Raw genomic sequence first — 14,827 nt, 5'->3', positions numbered from 1 at the left:
TCCGAGTTATTCAATGACTAAGCTGACCATGACCTACTTTGAATGCGCGTGACACGGGGTGGGGGGCTGGGGTGGGGGGCGCTGAAATACAAAGAAGAAGAATCTGAGATTCCACCCAACAACTCGGTCGTCGTGTGAATAGTGTGAGCTGTGCTGGCTTACCACTTTGACCTTGGCCCAGCGTAACGTCATTGTACGTCACCAAATTGCTGGAGAGGTGCTGCACCGACTCAACACTCTTTGGTAAGGCTCTTTCCCTCGTCAAACACTTTTCCACTTGCGAACGCTTCACACCAAATTCATACCAAATTCTTGATATGTTCCTGATGGTATGAAAAACGGGACAGAGAGTCACTTCACTTGCGGCCCAGAGAAAAACTTAGTGAGCGCATCTGCACACTTGCATATGTATATCACCAAAGCCTGTTCTGGAAGCGATGCCATTATTCAAGTCTGCATCCACACGCGGCCCACTCAGGTGCCCTCAGGTGCCCAGATTCTTGCCTTGATGGTGGCAAGTTCCCCAAAGGGGGGAAGGTCGAGACAAGTTGTGCTTATGACAGACGGCATGAACCACATTCAGGTTGTGAACATGGTGCAAACATGAAGATGACTCGTGCGGGCGAGAGGAAGCTTCACGCAAGACCTTTAATGTCAAACTTTCACATCAACGACAACTACACCAGCACACAAAAAGCAATGGCACGCTAGTCTCAACGCAACCACCATATCCTCTTTGCTGACAACAAACAAAAAGAAATCTTTGAGTTGCCGGCTTGCAGTCCCCAACTCAAGTTGGAGGTGTCAACTTGGGCTGAACGAGACAAAGGAGCTTTGAAAGCTTGTCTTTAAGGGGGGGGTTCTGTTTACTTTCTGACCCACATTAGCCATCTTAGTTCTGGGCCACTTTGGTAACTTGTGCCCATTACTGTGGAAACCAGGCCAGCGGGGCAGCAATTTGAAACCACTGATTACTGACCCCTTCCTCCCTGAGCTAATGCTAAAGCTAACACGTGGCAGTGTTGTAGCTGTTGCTCAAACACCTGTCAATCAAAAGGCTCTGAATGCTGCAGCTTTTTCCTCTTCTACACACCGCTACGTCAGACATCGACAAACAGTCTTCAAGTTCTTGCGGTCAGGCTCGGCACTGGTAGTCAGGGTGGAAGTGTACCGTCTTGTCAGCTGCTATTTTTCAGTAACCGGTTGTGTTTTAAGTCATCGGTTTCTCGTCATCTGTTAGCAGTTGTCACCTTCTTGTCGCTAGCTGCTGGTCGTCTCGTTCTCGAGGTCGGGTTGTAGTCAAACATTTTGGAGACTTTGGAGGCTTCTTGTTGCCAAGTTGTCTGCTTCTTTTTGCATCAGTGACACTTCCTGCACTGTCTATTGCTAAGCTAAGGCTAAAACTAACACATCCATCAAAAAGCTTCTGCTGCAGCGGTGTCGAAACATGCCACAATGTCAAACATCTGAAATAAAACATTTCACAAAATAGCTGCTAACTTGCTCAGCATGTCTCAAAGTTCTACCTGCATCTTCTGACTCGCCGCTGCTCCTTGAGGAACACAGCGGTACTGCGACACGCTAGCTTGTTCGGGTGCTTGAGTATGATCTTATTCAGGAAAAGCAAAATAGACCGTTAAACTACAAGTGCGCTTGGGGAGGCTAAAGTGGCGAGTGCCCAAGCGGAGGCGTCAGGATCACTCAAGGCCGAAGCCCTCCGCGTTGGAGATGGCGATGATGAGCTTATGTTTGAGCTCCTTCCTGCTGCGATACGGGGGCAAGCAGATCTGGTTGAAACAGGTATGCGACACAGGGAGCCTGAGGACACACAAGCGCAAACACACTTAGATGCAGCGGTCACACCTCTGACAACGCGGCTGCCCGCAAAGAGGAGCTCGTCTGTATCGACGCTAACATCAGCGTCAACACACTCGCTGTTTGGCAGCTATACTTAAACGCTCTTCCGAGCCGTCAGGTTTCAGAAAATGATGTCACGATAGCACGCTCAAACCACCCGACATGGCAGTTTGCCCAGACGCGAGGACATGCGGCCGCTTTTGGCCGATGAGCAGCAATTGCAAAGCGTTTCCGGGTGTGCATCAGCGTGAATGAAGTCATTTGCCCGAGGTGAGCTCCCCCCATATGCCTTCACATTTGCCCAAGGTGACCTGCCGTCGCATGCCTTCACATTGACGGCGCTTGTACCAGTCGGTGGGCGCGTCCAGCCTGGAGATTTTGAAGTTGAGGTCAGCCATCCCCCCTACGGGGACACGGTCACTTCCTGTTACAAAGTGAAGCAGCTTCTTTTGAAGATCCACGGAGAATGACAGCACCACCTCCCAGAAAGTCCTACGCGAGCGCACACAGAAGCAAAGTTACGATGTTCACAAGTGCACCTCATCCTATCTCATCTACATCATCATCCTGCTCTCCACACCTTTTTTGAATTGTCTACACTGTTTGTACTATGTGTCCTCTCTGCATCCATTGCAGCCTGGTCATCCTAGAAGAGGGACCCTCCCATCTGTGGTCTCTTCTCAAGGTTTCTCATTTCCACTAGCTGGAGTTTTGAGTTTTTCCTTGCCCTCTTACGAGTTTAAGATCAGGGGATGTTTGAGAATATTTGCCATTTTTCACATGTCCCGAGTGTTGTTGTTAGTCACCTAAATGTTGAACAGAGGCTGTGATTTACCGAAGTCAAATTCCTTGTTTGGCACGCTCAAACATGGTGAATAAAAACTCTTGAATCTTGAATATACGTGCGGCGGTTCCATGTTCATTTATTGCTTTGGCAAGGATTTGTTTGCATCATCCTGCCCTGACATGAAAACAGATCTCTGCCAACTCAACAGACAAATCAAAGTCAGCTTTGTCACTACTTGATGCTAGCCAGGAGGATGGCCAACTTGTTGAGCTTTAACCGCATTTAAAGGCACGCTGGGTTTCCCTTGTTCTGACATGAAAACAAAAACCAAGAGAGCGATACAAATCTTTGGGGGAAGCGCACGCAAGCCTTGTTTGTTTAGCTTTGTAAGCACGTGATGTTTATTTGCGTTACGGGGGAGTCACTTTTTTGTCTTACAACATTCAGAGCTCTTGCAAGTCTGCCACACAGAGCTTGCCGACTCGAAGGGGCTTAATTGGGGCGAGATACATTTCTGACAGAGCCTCAGCGTCCTGCCCCAAGGCCAACCCTAATCATGTGTCTTAGCAGCGTGCCTCGACATGACATGAAAACAAATTGGCGGCAATTTGAAGATTGGCTGTACTTAAAGCGCGCGCACGTGTCACCTGATGGTGGCGTCGCTCTTGCCATATCCTTTGTAGTGCGCAGCTTTCTGCAGAGCGCTCATGTCCAACTGAGGACTGCCGCACACCAGCATCTCCACTTCCTCCGGACGAAGCAGCTGCCGCAAGAATGGGAAACCGCGTGTCAGCCGCGTATCAGCAGAATGTTAGCTGCATGTCAACCGCGACTCAAGCGCATCTCGTTATTCTCGACCACGTCATCTTTTCCTCGACCACTGAGTTGGTGGGTCTGTGTGACATCATCAAATCAATCAACTCAACATTAAAGGTGAAAGGCAGCATGCCGTCGTCACCAAAGAAAACAAGTCGTGTGCTGTGTGCAAAAGAGAAAGCAGGAAGTTAACATATCCAGAATGTCCCAACATTCTGTGGAACGAGTTACAAGCCCCCATCCAAAGACACACACAGGCACTCAGGCAATGTGTTTGGATGGAAGGAGATGCACAAGGTCACCAAACGAATCCTGATCTCATTTAGACAGCTGAGATGACTTAAGTGAGGTTCAGAGGTGTCAGACAAAAACAGCGGAGTGACTCGCTCGGTTCAGTGTGGCCGCAGCACAGGAAGTGATGCAAGACCATCGGCAGGTCACGTGATTTTAGTCTGCCACCGGGAGACGAGCGACGCACTTTACCACTTTAACATGCACGCCCTAGAGTCAGTGTATCATGCGTGCATGTCGCATGTAAAATACTGTAACGTGAAGCAAATATGGAAAAGGTGCTATGCACTCAGAACGTGTGGCATGGCATGTCATTTCACGTGTTGTATGCGTGAGTGTTTTACCAGATTTTGGGGCATTAATATGTTAACAGGTGTGCGTAGCCGGCGCGCAACACACACATTATCCAACTCACCATGAGGGCGTCGGAGGCGCAGACGCTGTGGAAGCCGTGGTAGAAGGCGGCAAACTGCTTGGAAATGGATTTGTTCAGCAGGAAGTCCACGTACAGCTGCACGTACTCTGACAACAATAAGAAGAACGGCAGCGGGAGCCACCGAGCCCAACTGATGAACAACGTCAATTGCAGCCACAAAGGAGGAGCGACATGAGACCATGAGAAGGACGGCGGCGGCAAACAACACGGGCCACATAAGAGCCGGCTGGCCGCACACACTCAAAAAGACGGATGGCAAGGAAAAGCAGTCCGCCAAGCACATGGGAACGTGAGGCCGCCTTTGGCATGGAGCGCGAATGTGCAAAACAACAAAGAAAAGCAGACATGACAAGGGAATCTGGAGAAAGGAAGCTAGAACGGCACAGCAAGTGCAGAAAGCCAACATACTGCAGGCGAGAGAGAGCGTGCCTCGTCTTCTCCCGTTTACTGAGGGCGTGGCACGCGGGTCGGTTTACTCGTGCCAAGTGCCCCGTACATTGGCACGCGGGTTGGGTTTACTTGTGCCAAGAGTCCCGTACATTGGAATTGTTTCGCCGGTCACCACACACAGAGCTGAGGACAAAGACAGCTTTCCAGTACCTTTACGGTTGTGTTTGGTGACGGGAATCTTGTCTCCTCCTGGCTTCAGGTTGTACAACTTGACCACGCCCAGTTCCTCCTGCGACACCTGCAAGGCACCGGCCCGACGGGTTAACTTACTTTTTATCGCTAGTATGGTGATAAACAGTGGAAACTTTTAAGCTTTTGTATTCAGACATAGTTAGCTAATTCATGAGGCAGTTTGTTATGCTTCTTATTAGCACGCTCATTATCCTGTTTGCTAGTAACTTCGGCAGATTGTTGGCATGTTTGTTAGCACTCTCGATACGCTGTCCTTACCGTCAATACGTCTACGTTTGTTCATTAGCCTGTTTCTTATGCTTATTGTGTATTTGGTTATTGTTTACTAGCATCTTCACTAGATTGTTTGTCAAGGACAATATTTTAATTATCATCAATAATTGCATTTTTAGCATGCTTGTTGGCCTTGAAGGAATGAGGTCGACAGCCTGTTCAGGTTTTTAGCTTTAGATAGCATATTTCCTCTTTTGTTAGCGTTCCTGCCAATTAGTCTGTTGGCTAGCAAGGCTGACTTCACATGGCCAAGTGTTGACACACTTGTCATCCTTGTGATAAGCAAAACAATCACATGATATAGATTAGCACGCTAACGTAACAGCCTGTTAGCCTGATTGCGAGCATAGTTTATTTCTTCTGACTGCGTTCAGACATCACTGGTAACCGCTCATTCTTACAGAGTATAAGTTCAAGACATTGGCATAATTAATTACTAGCTGCTTTGTTAGCACGCTTGTGTTTACGAGTAAGTTGAATAACATTAGTGTGTGTGCGGGCTTGTTGTTGTCCTTGCCTGGCTGACTTCGAAGACATTAGTTGTGGTGCTAATAAATGCTTGTAGCCGTGACACTGGTGAGGACAATCGGTCTCATCCAAGAGCCTAGTTATGTCTGCAGCAAAGGGCCACAAAACCAAAAGGGTTTTAGAACGCGACCAGTCTAAAAGGCCATACATAGTCACAACAGGTTAGTGAGTTCAAGTGAGGCCTGAGTGGAAGCCACTTCCTGCTAGCCGCATTCCACGCACACGCTCCTCTCAAGGTTTGACATCATGTTTGCCTCCACTTTGGTGCGACTTTTGTTTAGAAGGCGATTTTTTTTTTTTTTTTAGAACTCTGCTGCTCCTTTCCTTTCAATACAATTGTGAATTTGTTACCGCTAATTGCTGACTATGTTCACATTACACTTGATGTAATCGTCTGCGCCAAACAACACATCGGTGAAAGCGTTTCACAGGATACTTTCTTTTTTTTCCTTGGAAACTTCTGGGAATTATTTGAAGGCCATTCACAAGATGATGTGGGCATCGCTTCACAGTTATTGTTGTCTTGTGCGCAACTCATCCATCCGCCGATAACTTGACTATTTTGATTTTATTTAGCTTACTATGGACCAAACGCTGCAAATTTTCAATTCAGACCGTCGCCGGTATTTCTGCAGCCATTCATGAAAGCAGGCTTTCAAAAACAAATGACATCTTGCCAAGCAGGTGACCGAAGGGTTTTCAATGAAGCGCAAGTGCACCTCTTCCAAGCGTCAACCTTTGAACTCAACCAATGAACTGATTCGATTGATGGAATGACAAAAAAACTCGTTTTGCATGTGAAGGTGCATCAGGTAATTGGTGACAACCTGGAAAGTGAGGCACATGTCTTCTTCCACATTGCCGTCAAAATTCAGCAGCTCCTGCAAACCATGAGCCAGCTCCTGTGTGTACACACGCACGCACGCACGCACACACGCACGCACACACACACACACACACGCGCACATAACTTGCTTGGACGCTTTCAGTAAAGGGCGCAAGCTGCTGCCGTTGCACACCTCTTACACAACTACTGGCACACTAATCTGTCTCTTGCGTGTGCGACCTTTGGGAAGGGCTGTGTTCTCGTTCTTTGCCTCTTGCTAACTTTAACAAAAAGACACACACAACACGCACATAAAAAATGCGCGGTTCACCTTGACACAAGAGTTAGTGTGTCGCGTGAAAAGTTTGACTTTGTCTTCCTCTGGAAGCAGTTGCGAACGGGACGTTTCCTCTTGGAGCATCGCTTGTGGCCACTAGAGGTCCCTCGGCTTCATGATTCCAGCACCATCAAAGTTGTCAGTCACTTTTAAAAGCGATGCTCGTTTGAGGTTTGGCGTGGACAAACCACCTTATTTTCTAACTTTTGATGAGGAACCTGCGTGGTGTCAACCTGCCGCCATCGTGTCTGGCTCACAACAACACGCAATGACGGCGAGGCCCTCCCTTTTGCCATCTTTGACCCTCATTGGGCTAACCTTGCCTGATCAAGTTTCTGAGGGAGGTGGCCCCAACCCGAGTCACGGGCAAACATGTCAGGCTACTTGCTCAAATGTATATTTTGCCATCACAGGGCTGAGCGTCCAGTTCTTCCTTCCAAAATTAAAAGCGCAACGGTGTGGTTTTGCTTGTGTGAAAGCAACCTGCAACACCTCCATTCAAAATCATGTGCAAGTGCACGATGTGAATAAATAGAGCTGATGCAATGAGGCGGGTGGAATCAAGTCTGCAAAAGTGTCTGTGACGTGTCAGAGTGACTGTCACCCTCGCCAACTGCGTACCGGCATGATCTGCCGCATGTCATCTAAAGTGGCGGTTGCCATGCCGACCAGGGCATTCTGGTCCCATGGATCAGTGGGTGGCGTCAGCAGCTTCCTGTGAGGAGACACCGCCAGCTGGCATCAGCACAAAGCACCATGATGACAACTTGAACTTGATGACAAGCCAGTATCTGCTTCAAGATTTTCACTTTTAGGCAACTGCTCGAGTGGCACACAGGCACGCACGCGGGCATGCACACACACCTGTAACAGTAGAGGGGGAAATGGATGTCCAAAGCGATACTGTTGTACACCGCCAAGCCCATCAGCTGAGCACGTTAAGGACAACCACGCATGCACTCTTCCCAAAACGGATTTATAAAGCTGTGGCAATACTAAACGGCTCATACAAGAAGTTGCCCTCCTCTCCCTCGTTACACATCAGCACCATGACGCCGGCGCTGCTGTCTCCACGGTGACCAGACGGCAGTGACCAATATCAATGAGCTCATGGCACAAGAATACGCACACGCGGCCCACAATGCCTTCATTCCTTCCTCGACCAAACGCGCCCACGAGCCCCCCCCCCCCCGCCCCTCTAGCTGGTAGAGACGGCAGCTATTAGGTTATGTAACCTTTGACGGCAACCAGATGTGTGCGTGTGTGCGCGCGTGTGTGCACACGTGCGCGCAGAAACATTGAAGTGAGGAAGACCACGCTGCACACAGAAAACAAGATTGCACATGAAGGATACGGTCCCAATGAGCTGAAACTCCGAGTAGTTGATGTCGCCCTTCCAGCCGCTGAACCAGTGGCAGCGAGACTCCTTTATGTACGTGAACATGCCTGACGCACACGCCAGCATGAACGTCGCCAAATTGGCAGGATGGAAAGAACACAGAGGCGGAAGAAGAGCCAAAAGTGAATGGAAAGAAGACGTCAAAAGGGCAAGATGAATAGGACCTGGAAGACCAACATCAAAGAAAAAGGGCGTTCGTCCCACTCACCGTAGTCCTCGTGGAAGATGCGTCGCACCAACAGCAGGAACCACTCCTTGGTCAGGCCGCCCATGTCCAGGCCTGCCTCCCCAACAAAGGTCACGCGCAGCTTCTTCTTCAGGTCGCAGCGCTTCCTGCTCAACTGAAGACATTCCTTCCATTCAAACGGGACATCAAAGGCGAGCGGACCAGAGCGCTCAGGTTTTGGCCTGCCTTGCCAGAAAAAAACAAATGCAAAATCAAAAACGGGGCCCTGACCTCATCCAGCGAGTCGGCCAGGAGCTGCGACCGTCGCACTCTGATGTTGAGGAAGAGGAGGTTCATGTCCACGCGCTGACGCCGAGACACTTTGCTCACCAGGCTTTGCTGCGACACACACGCATGCTCAACAACGCCGGCCAGAGCAAAAGCAGGGCGAGCGGACGCGCTCACCCTGGCCCGGTTGATCATCTGCTGCTCAGAGTCCTTCTGGATGATGGCCTTCTTCAGCGCCGCCGACAGAATGAAGGGAAACTGGCAGAAGGAGAACCTGAGGGGAAGGGAAGGGGTCAGCCGGGCACCGACGCCGGCCGAGCCGAGCCGAAAAGAAAAAAAAAAAAAAAAAAAACACAGTTAAGACTTGCAATTTCAAGATTGGGGTAATCTGCCAATTTAAGATTGAGGTCCATCGCAATACATCCGAGAGCTCATGAAGGAAAGCCACCTGCTTGAGTTGCCGTAGTGTTGCCAGGTGCGGTACTCTTCCATGAAGTCGATGTGCTCCAGCGTGAGGTTGTAGAAGTCTGCGAATGGCATAACGGGCGGCGACGACACGCTGTTGGCCGCGTCTGAAGCACATGAGCGAGCAAGCGGGTGGTGGAAGAACAACGTACGCAAACGCCTCGCGCAACAACCGTCCAAAACCAAAATAGGAAAGATCTGTCCTTTTCTGCTCTCCTCCAAAGCGCGAAGCAATTGCTGTCGTTTCAGGCCACATTTTGCAATTTTGCCTTCATGGAGGTCTCGCAGAATTCAGACTGAGACCATCAACTATGGATGCTCAAAAAACCTCCCCAAGAATTTAAAAGATGTCTAATGTGCATTTCGTGCTTTTGTTCATTTTTTTCCTTCATCTCAAATCATCACAACAGTCGTTGAATGATAAAGTCAGAAAAAAGTGGAATCAATTTCAGCGGATGCCATTTAGCGGCAAAATAGCGTTAATGCCCGACGTTGGCGCTAACAGCTACGGACGCACTCACTGAAGAGGGCGAGTACTTTGGTGGCCGACGGGATCCACCAGGAGCACTTGGAGGCGGGTGGCACCTCGTCGGGCTCGGCAGGAAAAAGGCGAGTAGAGATGAACTGCAGCAGGCGCTCCACTGGCTGACGGAACCGCTGGCCCGGCAACCTGACAGGCACACGCTTGGTCGTCACAGCGCTCTGAGTCACACCGCCGTCATTGTTGACGTGACGGGCTGCCGGCACCGCCGTAGTGCTTACTTCTTCAGCCAGTGCACCAGGAAGTGATGATCGGCCTCAGACAGGGCAGCCATCTGCCTCAACAGGTGAGCGTAGATCACGTAGGTGCTGGTGCTGGAATACTGAGGGTTCTGTCAACATCCAAAGGAGAGGCAGAAGAGAAAATGAATGGTGGCGGCATGGCACCCACCCCTCCCTGCCACAAAACCTGCAGCGTAATTGACTGAAACGCAACAAGAGCAGCAGCAGCAGCGGCGGCGGCGGCCGCAGAGAGACGTCACAGCGACATCATCCGCTCACCTGAACCAGGATGAAGTAAGCGCGCAGGTCATCTTTAGTCCGGGGCCTGAGCTCGTCATGGAAGAGACAAAAAGAAAAAAAAACTGCCTTTGGGTCTCGCGTAGGCAGGACGGATGATGTCATGGAGGTCGTCCTCTCACCCTTTCCACTCTCTCAGGAGACTGTTGATGATCCCCTTCAGCACAGACTTCTGAATGTCTTGAGGCTGCACGCATGCCCAGATGACCATGTGAGCCTGTGACAGGAAGTGGCGCTCTCGTGGGGTGTGCATGGGTGCGTGTGATGACTCACCGTTTGGAGCAACGAGTCGTACACGGCGTTGACGAATTTGGTGTCAAGGCCTGAGTCTTCAGTGGTGTCGAAGGAGGCGTTGGCCTCCCGCTGGGGCAGGGGGCAGAGATTGAGGTCAAACAAAGAGCTGCAGCAGGGAGGTTGTGTCTTACCTTGAAGGCAGCGTTGAGTTCAATGAACGAGTCAAAGGTGGTCAGGTAGAAGTCTCGGACTTCACGCCAGTCGCCCAACAGCGCCGCCCGCTCCATCTCCTTGCTGACGACCACACATACGCACTTGTGAGCGTGCATGTGTACTCATCACAATGAGCTGGGACGTGTGTGTGTGTGTGTGTGTGTCGGCACTGTCTCACAGGAAGTCTTTGGTGGTCTTGGTGCGCAGTGGAATAACAGGGTCACACGGGAAGGGCGCTTTGACCTCCGGGGGCAGCGTGTCGATGGTCACTCGCTGCTTGGGACGTGCCAGGCTGCCAATCGGCGGAAGCTCGCACACTGATGCGACACACACACATGCACAAAACCTTCAGGGTTTTCGATTCCAAATAATTATTTGAAATTTTACATGATCAATAGGAAGCACGTCCATTTTATGTCATTGCGTCAAAGAACATGCAGCCATGCACACGCACACACGCTTCGGTTGATAATTAGCCTCTTTGTTTGTGTCACCAAGGTAACGCAGGAGGTGCATTGTGCACGCTGGCAAGGAAGAGCAACGGCAAACATCATCGAGCACGACTTGTTCAATCCTCATCCCAGATGACCATGTCGAAGTGTCCTTGAGCAAGACACTGAACTCTGGATTGCTCCCGATGGCGCCTGGCAGCAGCCTCCCACTGGTAGAATATCTTAATTTCGTTGTACATCAGTTGTACAATGACAATAAAGTCATTCTATTTTTGTAGCACTCAGAGAGGCGCAGGCACGCACACCAATCAAACGACGGACCAGCTTCCTATTTGGTGCTCAACTGGGATTTTGCAGAAAAATACAAACACCTCAGGTCAGGCTTTCCTGCATGAGGAGGGGGCAAGGTGCTGATCTCTGCCCAGTATAACTATGTCACCGTATCCTTGAGCAAGATGGCGAAGCCGCGGTCGCCCCTGATGTCGCATCATCAGGAGGTGAAAGAGGACGCGGTAAGAAGCGCTTGGAGTGGCCGAGGTAGAAAAGCCTAGGACGAGTGATAGCCCATTTCACTTGTCATCAATCTTCCTTCTCCTTTTGAGAAGGGCGAGGCGCCGTCCTCAGCAGCCACCTTTGCACTTTCCGGTTTCTGTTCTTTGTTTTGCAGTCTCGCGCGGCATCTGTCGCTGTAGCAACCGGGCCTTCGCCATCACAGCGACATCTGATGACCACTGTCGCTTTGAAGCTTTAGCAGCAGGAAAAACTAAACACTTTGGGACACCCGCTCGCATTAGATGCAAACAAGTGCACGAGCGCGTCACACACACAACCTTGGTGAGACTTGAGCGAAAAAAGTGACAGACTGACCGTGCTTGAAGTCGAGCGGCGCGGTGGACATGTCGGCGTCTCTGAGCTGAAGCTGTCGGTGGTGGAGTGCGTTGATGAGGCTCCCTGGAGTCGGCAGCGGAGGCTTGGCCTTGCGGCCCGGGGCCTGCCAAAACATGGCATCGTTATCACGTGACATCATTGTTAGCAATACCGTCCTGTGTGACATCATCACCACCTATGTCTCGCTTTTCCTCTTCCTTGTCGCACGTCATCAGCATTGTTTTGGCCACGGGGTTCTCTTTTTTTTGGCTTTAGGAGCCAATTTGAACGAGCGGACATCCACGGTCGCACAAGTGAAAAGGGCGCGTGATGCCTTGTCATGACGGTAAGGAGAGTCCCAGGCGGTGACAATGATAACGCTTGCAAGGCGCATGGCGATAACAAAGCTTGCCAAGCATGGAGAGAAATTAAACTTTTGCGGATCACCTTCCTTTCACGAATCAGAGAATTTAAGACGGGAGGCGCTTGAGTGGCCGAAGGCACGCGCGGAAGAAACTTTGTGTTCAGCTCACCTCCAACAAGAGCAAGCACACACGTGCGCTTTGACGACATTTCCAGATGCAAGCGCAGGAGAAAATGTGCGTGCATGTGTGATTGATGTACACATTCCCGAGCGCTGACACAAGATGCGTGACATCATCCGTGACGCTCGCCGAGCATGCTAATGACATCATGGCAGCGCCCAAGCGTGCGAGCGAATGCCTCGAACGCAAAGAGCCTGCCAACAATGGCGCGGCATCGAGGGCCGTTCAAAACAAGGAGGCCCGCGTGCTTGTGCCACGACCTCAGCAATTCCAAAAGGGCGCCGGACGGCCAGACAGACAAGGCAAAGCTACACGAAAATAGAGTGAGGGGAAAACAAAACTTCAAATTTGTGCCATGAACCCTGCTGTAGTATTTTTTGAATCTTCTAGATGATTTGAACCGAGTGTTTGACAAGTGGCAAGTCGCTGTGCTCAATGCTGAACAGTGCCAGGTCGAGGAGGCAAAACACACATAAAGCAAATTTAAATTTTCATCACGACAGGAAGAAACACAAGACGAGCCAAAATGACATGCGCCATGCACAAACAATCTGCCACCAAGCGACACCAGAAGACACGCACAGGAGAAATTCCTCAAAGGGGGTACACAAAAGAGTGAAGACGGCAAAAGACACACAATTTAAGAAAGGCACGCACACACAAAACAGAAAAACACAAATGGTCAACCTTGTAGGGCCAATGGTCAACTTTCTAATTTCTTCCCAACAAACGCTTGTCAGGTGCATCGCAATTGAACAAAGAAATCTAGCAACACACAATCATCACCCCAAAAATAAGAAAACGACAACTGGCAAGAAGAAAAAAAGACAAAAACAAAAAGGGGAAAAACAGACAAAAAAAGAAGAGAGAAAAGACTAAAGGAAAAGGAACAAGCAAGAGGACAAAAAAAAAATCAAAGAGTACAAGCAAAATAGAAAAAGCAAAAGTGGATGTTTGCAAATAGAAAAATAGCCTAAAATGACAACTTTCATAGACGATGACCAGTCAGAAATGCTTTCCTGTTGAGAGGCTGGAATTTGGACTCATTGTCGTCACACCAAGTCTCTAAACGATTAATCGATTGCATAATGCAATGGTTTAATGCTTGTTGCCGAATTGTTGCATCTGGAGCGCAAACTCCGCCTAGAAGATGAAAATGACCGAAACCAAGTCAGCCCACTGCGGTGGTTCTCGTTTGGCAGCAGGAGAAAGCAGGCAAATCGCACATTCTTGTCGTTTGCTATTTTCAGGAAATCTGCTTCAGCGTCGTCGTCGTGTATTTTTGTTGCATAATTTGTTTTCTTTTGAGAAGAAGGATGAGAAGTGTGTCAATCAGAAGCGCGTTGTGTCGTGCTTTCGTTCGGTTGGTTTTCTTACGCCAGAGATGGGCGGCAGCTTGTCACGCTCCCTGCTCGTCACAGAGCCCAGATCGTCGCCGTCCATCTTCCGTTAGGTGTCGCTTTGCGGGCACTAGCGGCCAAAAGTCGGCAAATATCTTCCCAAAGTGACACAAGCGCTCATTGTCGTCTTCTCGACGCCGCCGCCACTTTGTCGCAGTAGCCGCGCACGCGCCGCCGACGCGTGCGAGCGCACAGATAATCCGGGAGCTTCTTCATGTCAACACAGGGGAAAAAAAGGGAAATGAACAAAACGCGAGTCAAAGTTAAGAAAACTCCCAACAGGGCAGACGAACGAATCTTCGTTAGTCAAACGCGACCCAACGAAGACACCCGTGGCGTGACGCCGCCATGTTGGAGGAGGGGGAGGAGCCTAAAGATGGATTGGGGGAGAACACGTTAGGGTGGGGGCAAAGCGAGGTCCGGGCAAGATTGCAGAACTTCTCCACAGCCTGCTAAATCATACTCCGCCCCTGCTCACACTCCGCCCTTATGTCTTCTGAGTAGGCGGAGTGTGGTCCGGTCTTATACGTATTTTAAATGTTATTTTCTAAAAAGGTATGTTGTCGGTGGCACACTGGGTAGCACGTCCGCCTCACAGTTAGGAGGGTGTGTGTTCGATTCCACCTCCGGCCCTCCCTGTGTGGAGTTTGCATGTTCTCCCTATGTCCGCGTAGGTTTTCTCCGGGCACTCTGGTTTCCTCCCACATCCCCAAAACCTGCTTGGTAGGCCAATTGAGCACTCCAAATTGCCCCTAGGTGTGAGTGCAAGTGCGGATGGTTGTTCGTCTCTGTGTGCTCTGCGATTGCCTGGCTACCAGTTCAGGGTGTCCCCCGCCTACTGCCCGATGACGGCTGGGATAGGCCCCAGCACGCCCGCGACCCCGTGAGGACAGAGCGGTACAGAAAATGGATGGATGGATGGTATGTTGTTTTAAAGCATCATAGT

At 50.2% G+C, this 14,827-nt stretch overlaps 1 protein-coding gene across 5 annotated transcripts; it reads right to left on the bottom strand.

Annotated features, from left to right (window-relative positions):
- Positions 1-629: 629 nt before the first annotated feature.
- Positions 630-14,309, bottom strand: hectd2 (HECT domain containing 2). Of its 5 annotated transcripts, none has more exons than XM_049735323.2 (22): positions 13,859-14,309; positions 11,937-12,060; positions 10,796-10,934; positions 10,596-10,698; positions 10,444-10,533; positions 10,293-10,357; positions 10,153-10,198; positions 9,874-9,983; positions 9,633-9,781; positions 9,095-9,173; positions 8,824-8,920; positions 8,650-8,757; positions 8,401-8,533; positions 8,148-8,239; positions 7,658-7,722; positions 7,415-7,508; positions 6,458-6,532; positions 4,788-4,875; positions 4,167-4,273; positions 3,292-3,407; positions 2,183-2,349; positions 630-1,818 (listed from the first exon to the last, which is right to left on the bottom strand). In XM_049735323.2, exons 1-22 carry the CDS (start codon positions 13,922-13,924, stop codon positions 1,637-1,639), a joined length of 2,295 nt encoding a protein of 764 aa, XP_049591280.1. In that variant the 5' UTR covers positions 13,925-14,309; the 3' UTR covers positions 630-1,636. The 5 variants fall into 5 exon arrangements, with proteins under 5 accessions (XP_049591280.1, XP_049591279.1, XP_049591282.1 ...); XM_049735322.2 differs by having other exon boundaries at positions 9,095-9,218; positions 13,859-14,307; XM_049735325.2 differs by having other exon boundaries at positions 2,206-2,349; positions 9,095-9,218; positions 13,859-14,305.
- Between the last annotated feature and the right edge of the window lie 518 nt (positions 14,310-14,827).

This window comes from Syngnathus scovelli, chromosome 12 (assembly GCF_024217435.2).
Source record: "Syngnathus scovelli strain Florida chromosome 12, RoL_Ssco_1.2, whole genome shotgun sequence".
Taxonomy (NCBI): Eukaryota; Metazoa; Chordata; class Actinopteri; order Syngnathiformes; family Syngnathidae; genus Syngnathus; species Syngnathus scovelli.
This window is presented reverse-complemented; position numbering and strand designations above follow the sequence as displayed.

Bases quoted from the DNA above. Each gene is read 5' to 3' on its own strand.
- hectd2 (XM_049735322.2), bottom strand. From the start codon at position 13,924: ATGGACGGCGACGATCTGGGCTCTGTGACGAGCAGGGAGCGTGACAAG. The intron at 8,921-9,094 runs GTGGCTTTCCTT...CCTTCCCCTCAG, and splicing joins CACTACGGCAACTCAAGCAG to GTTCTCCTTCTGCCAGTTTC. The intron at 8,758-8,823 runs GTGAGCGCGTCC...TGTGTGTCGCAG, and splicing joins AGATGATCAACCGGGCCAGG to CAAAGCCTGGTGAGCAAAGT.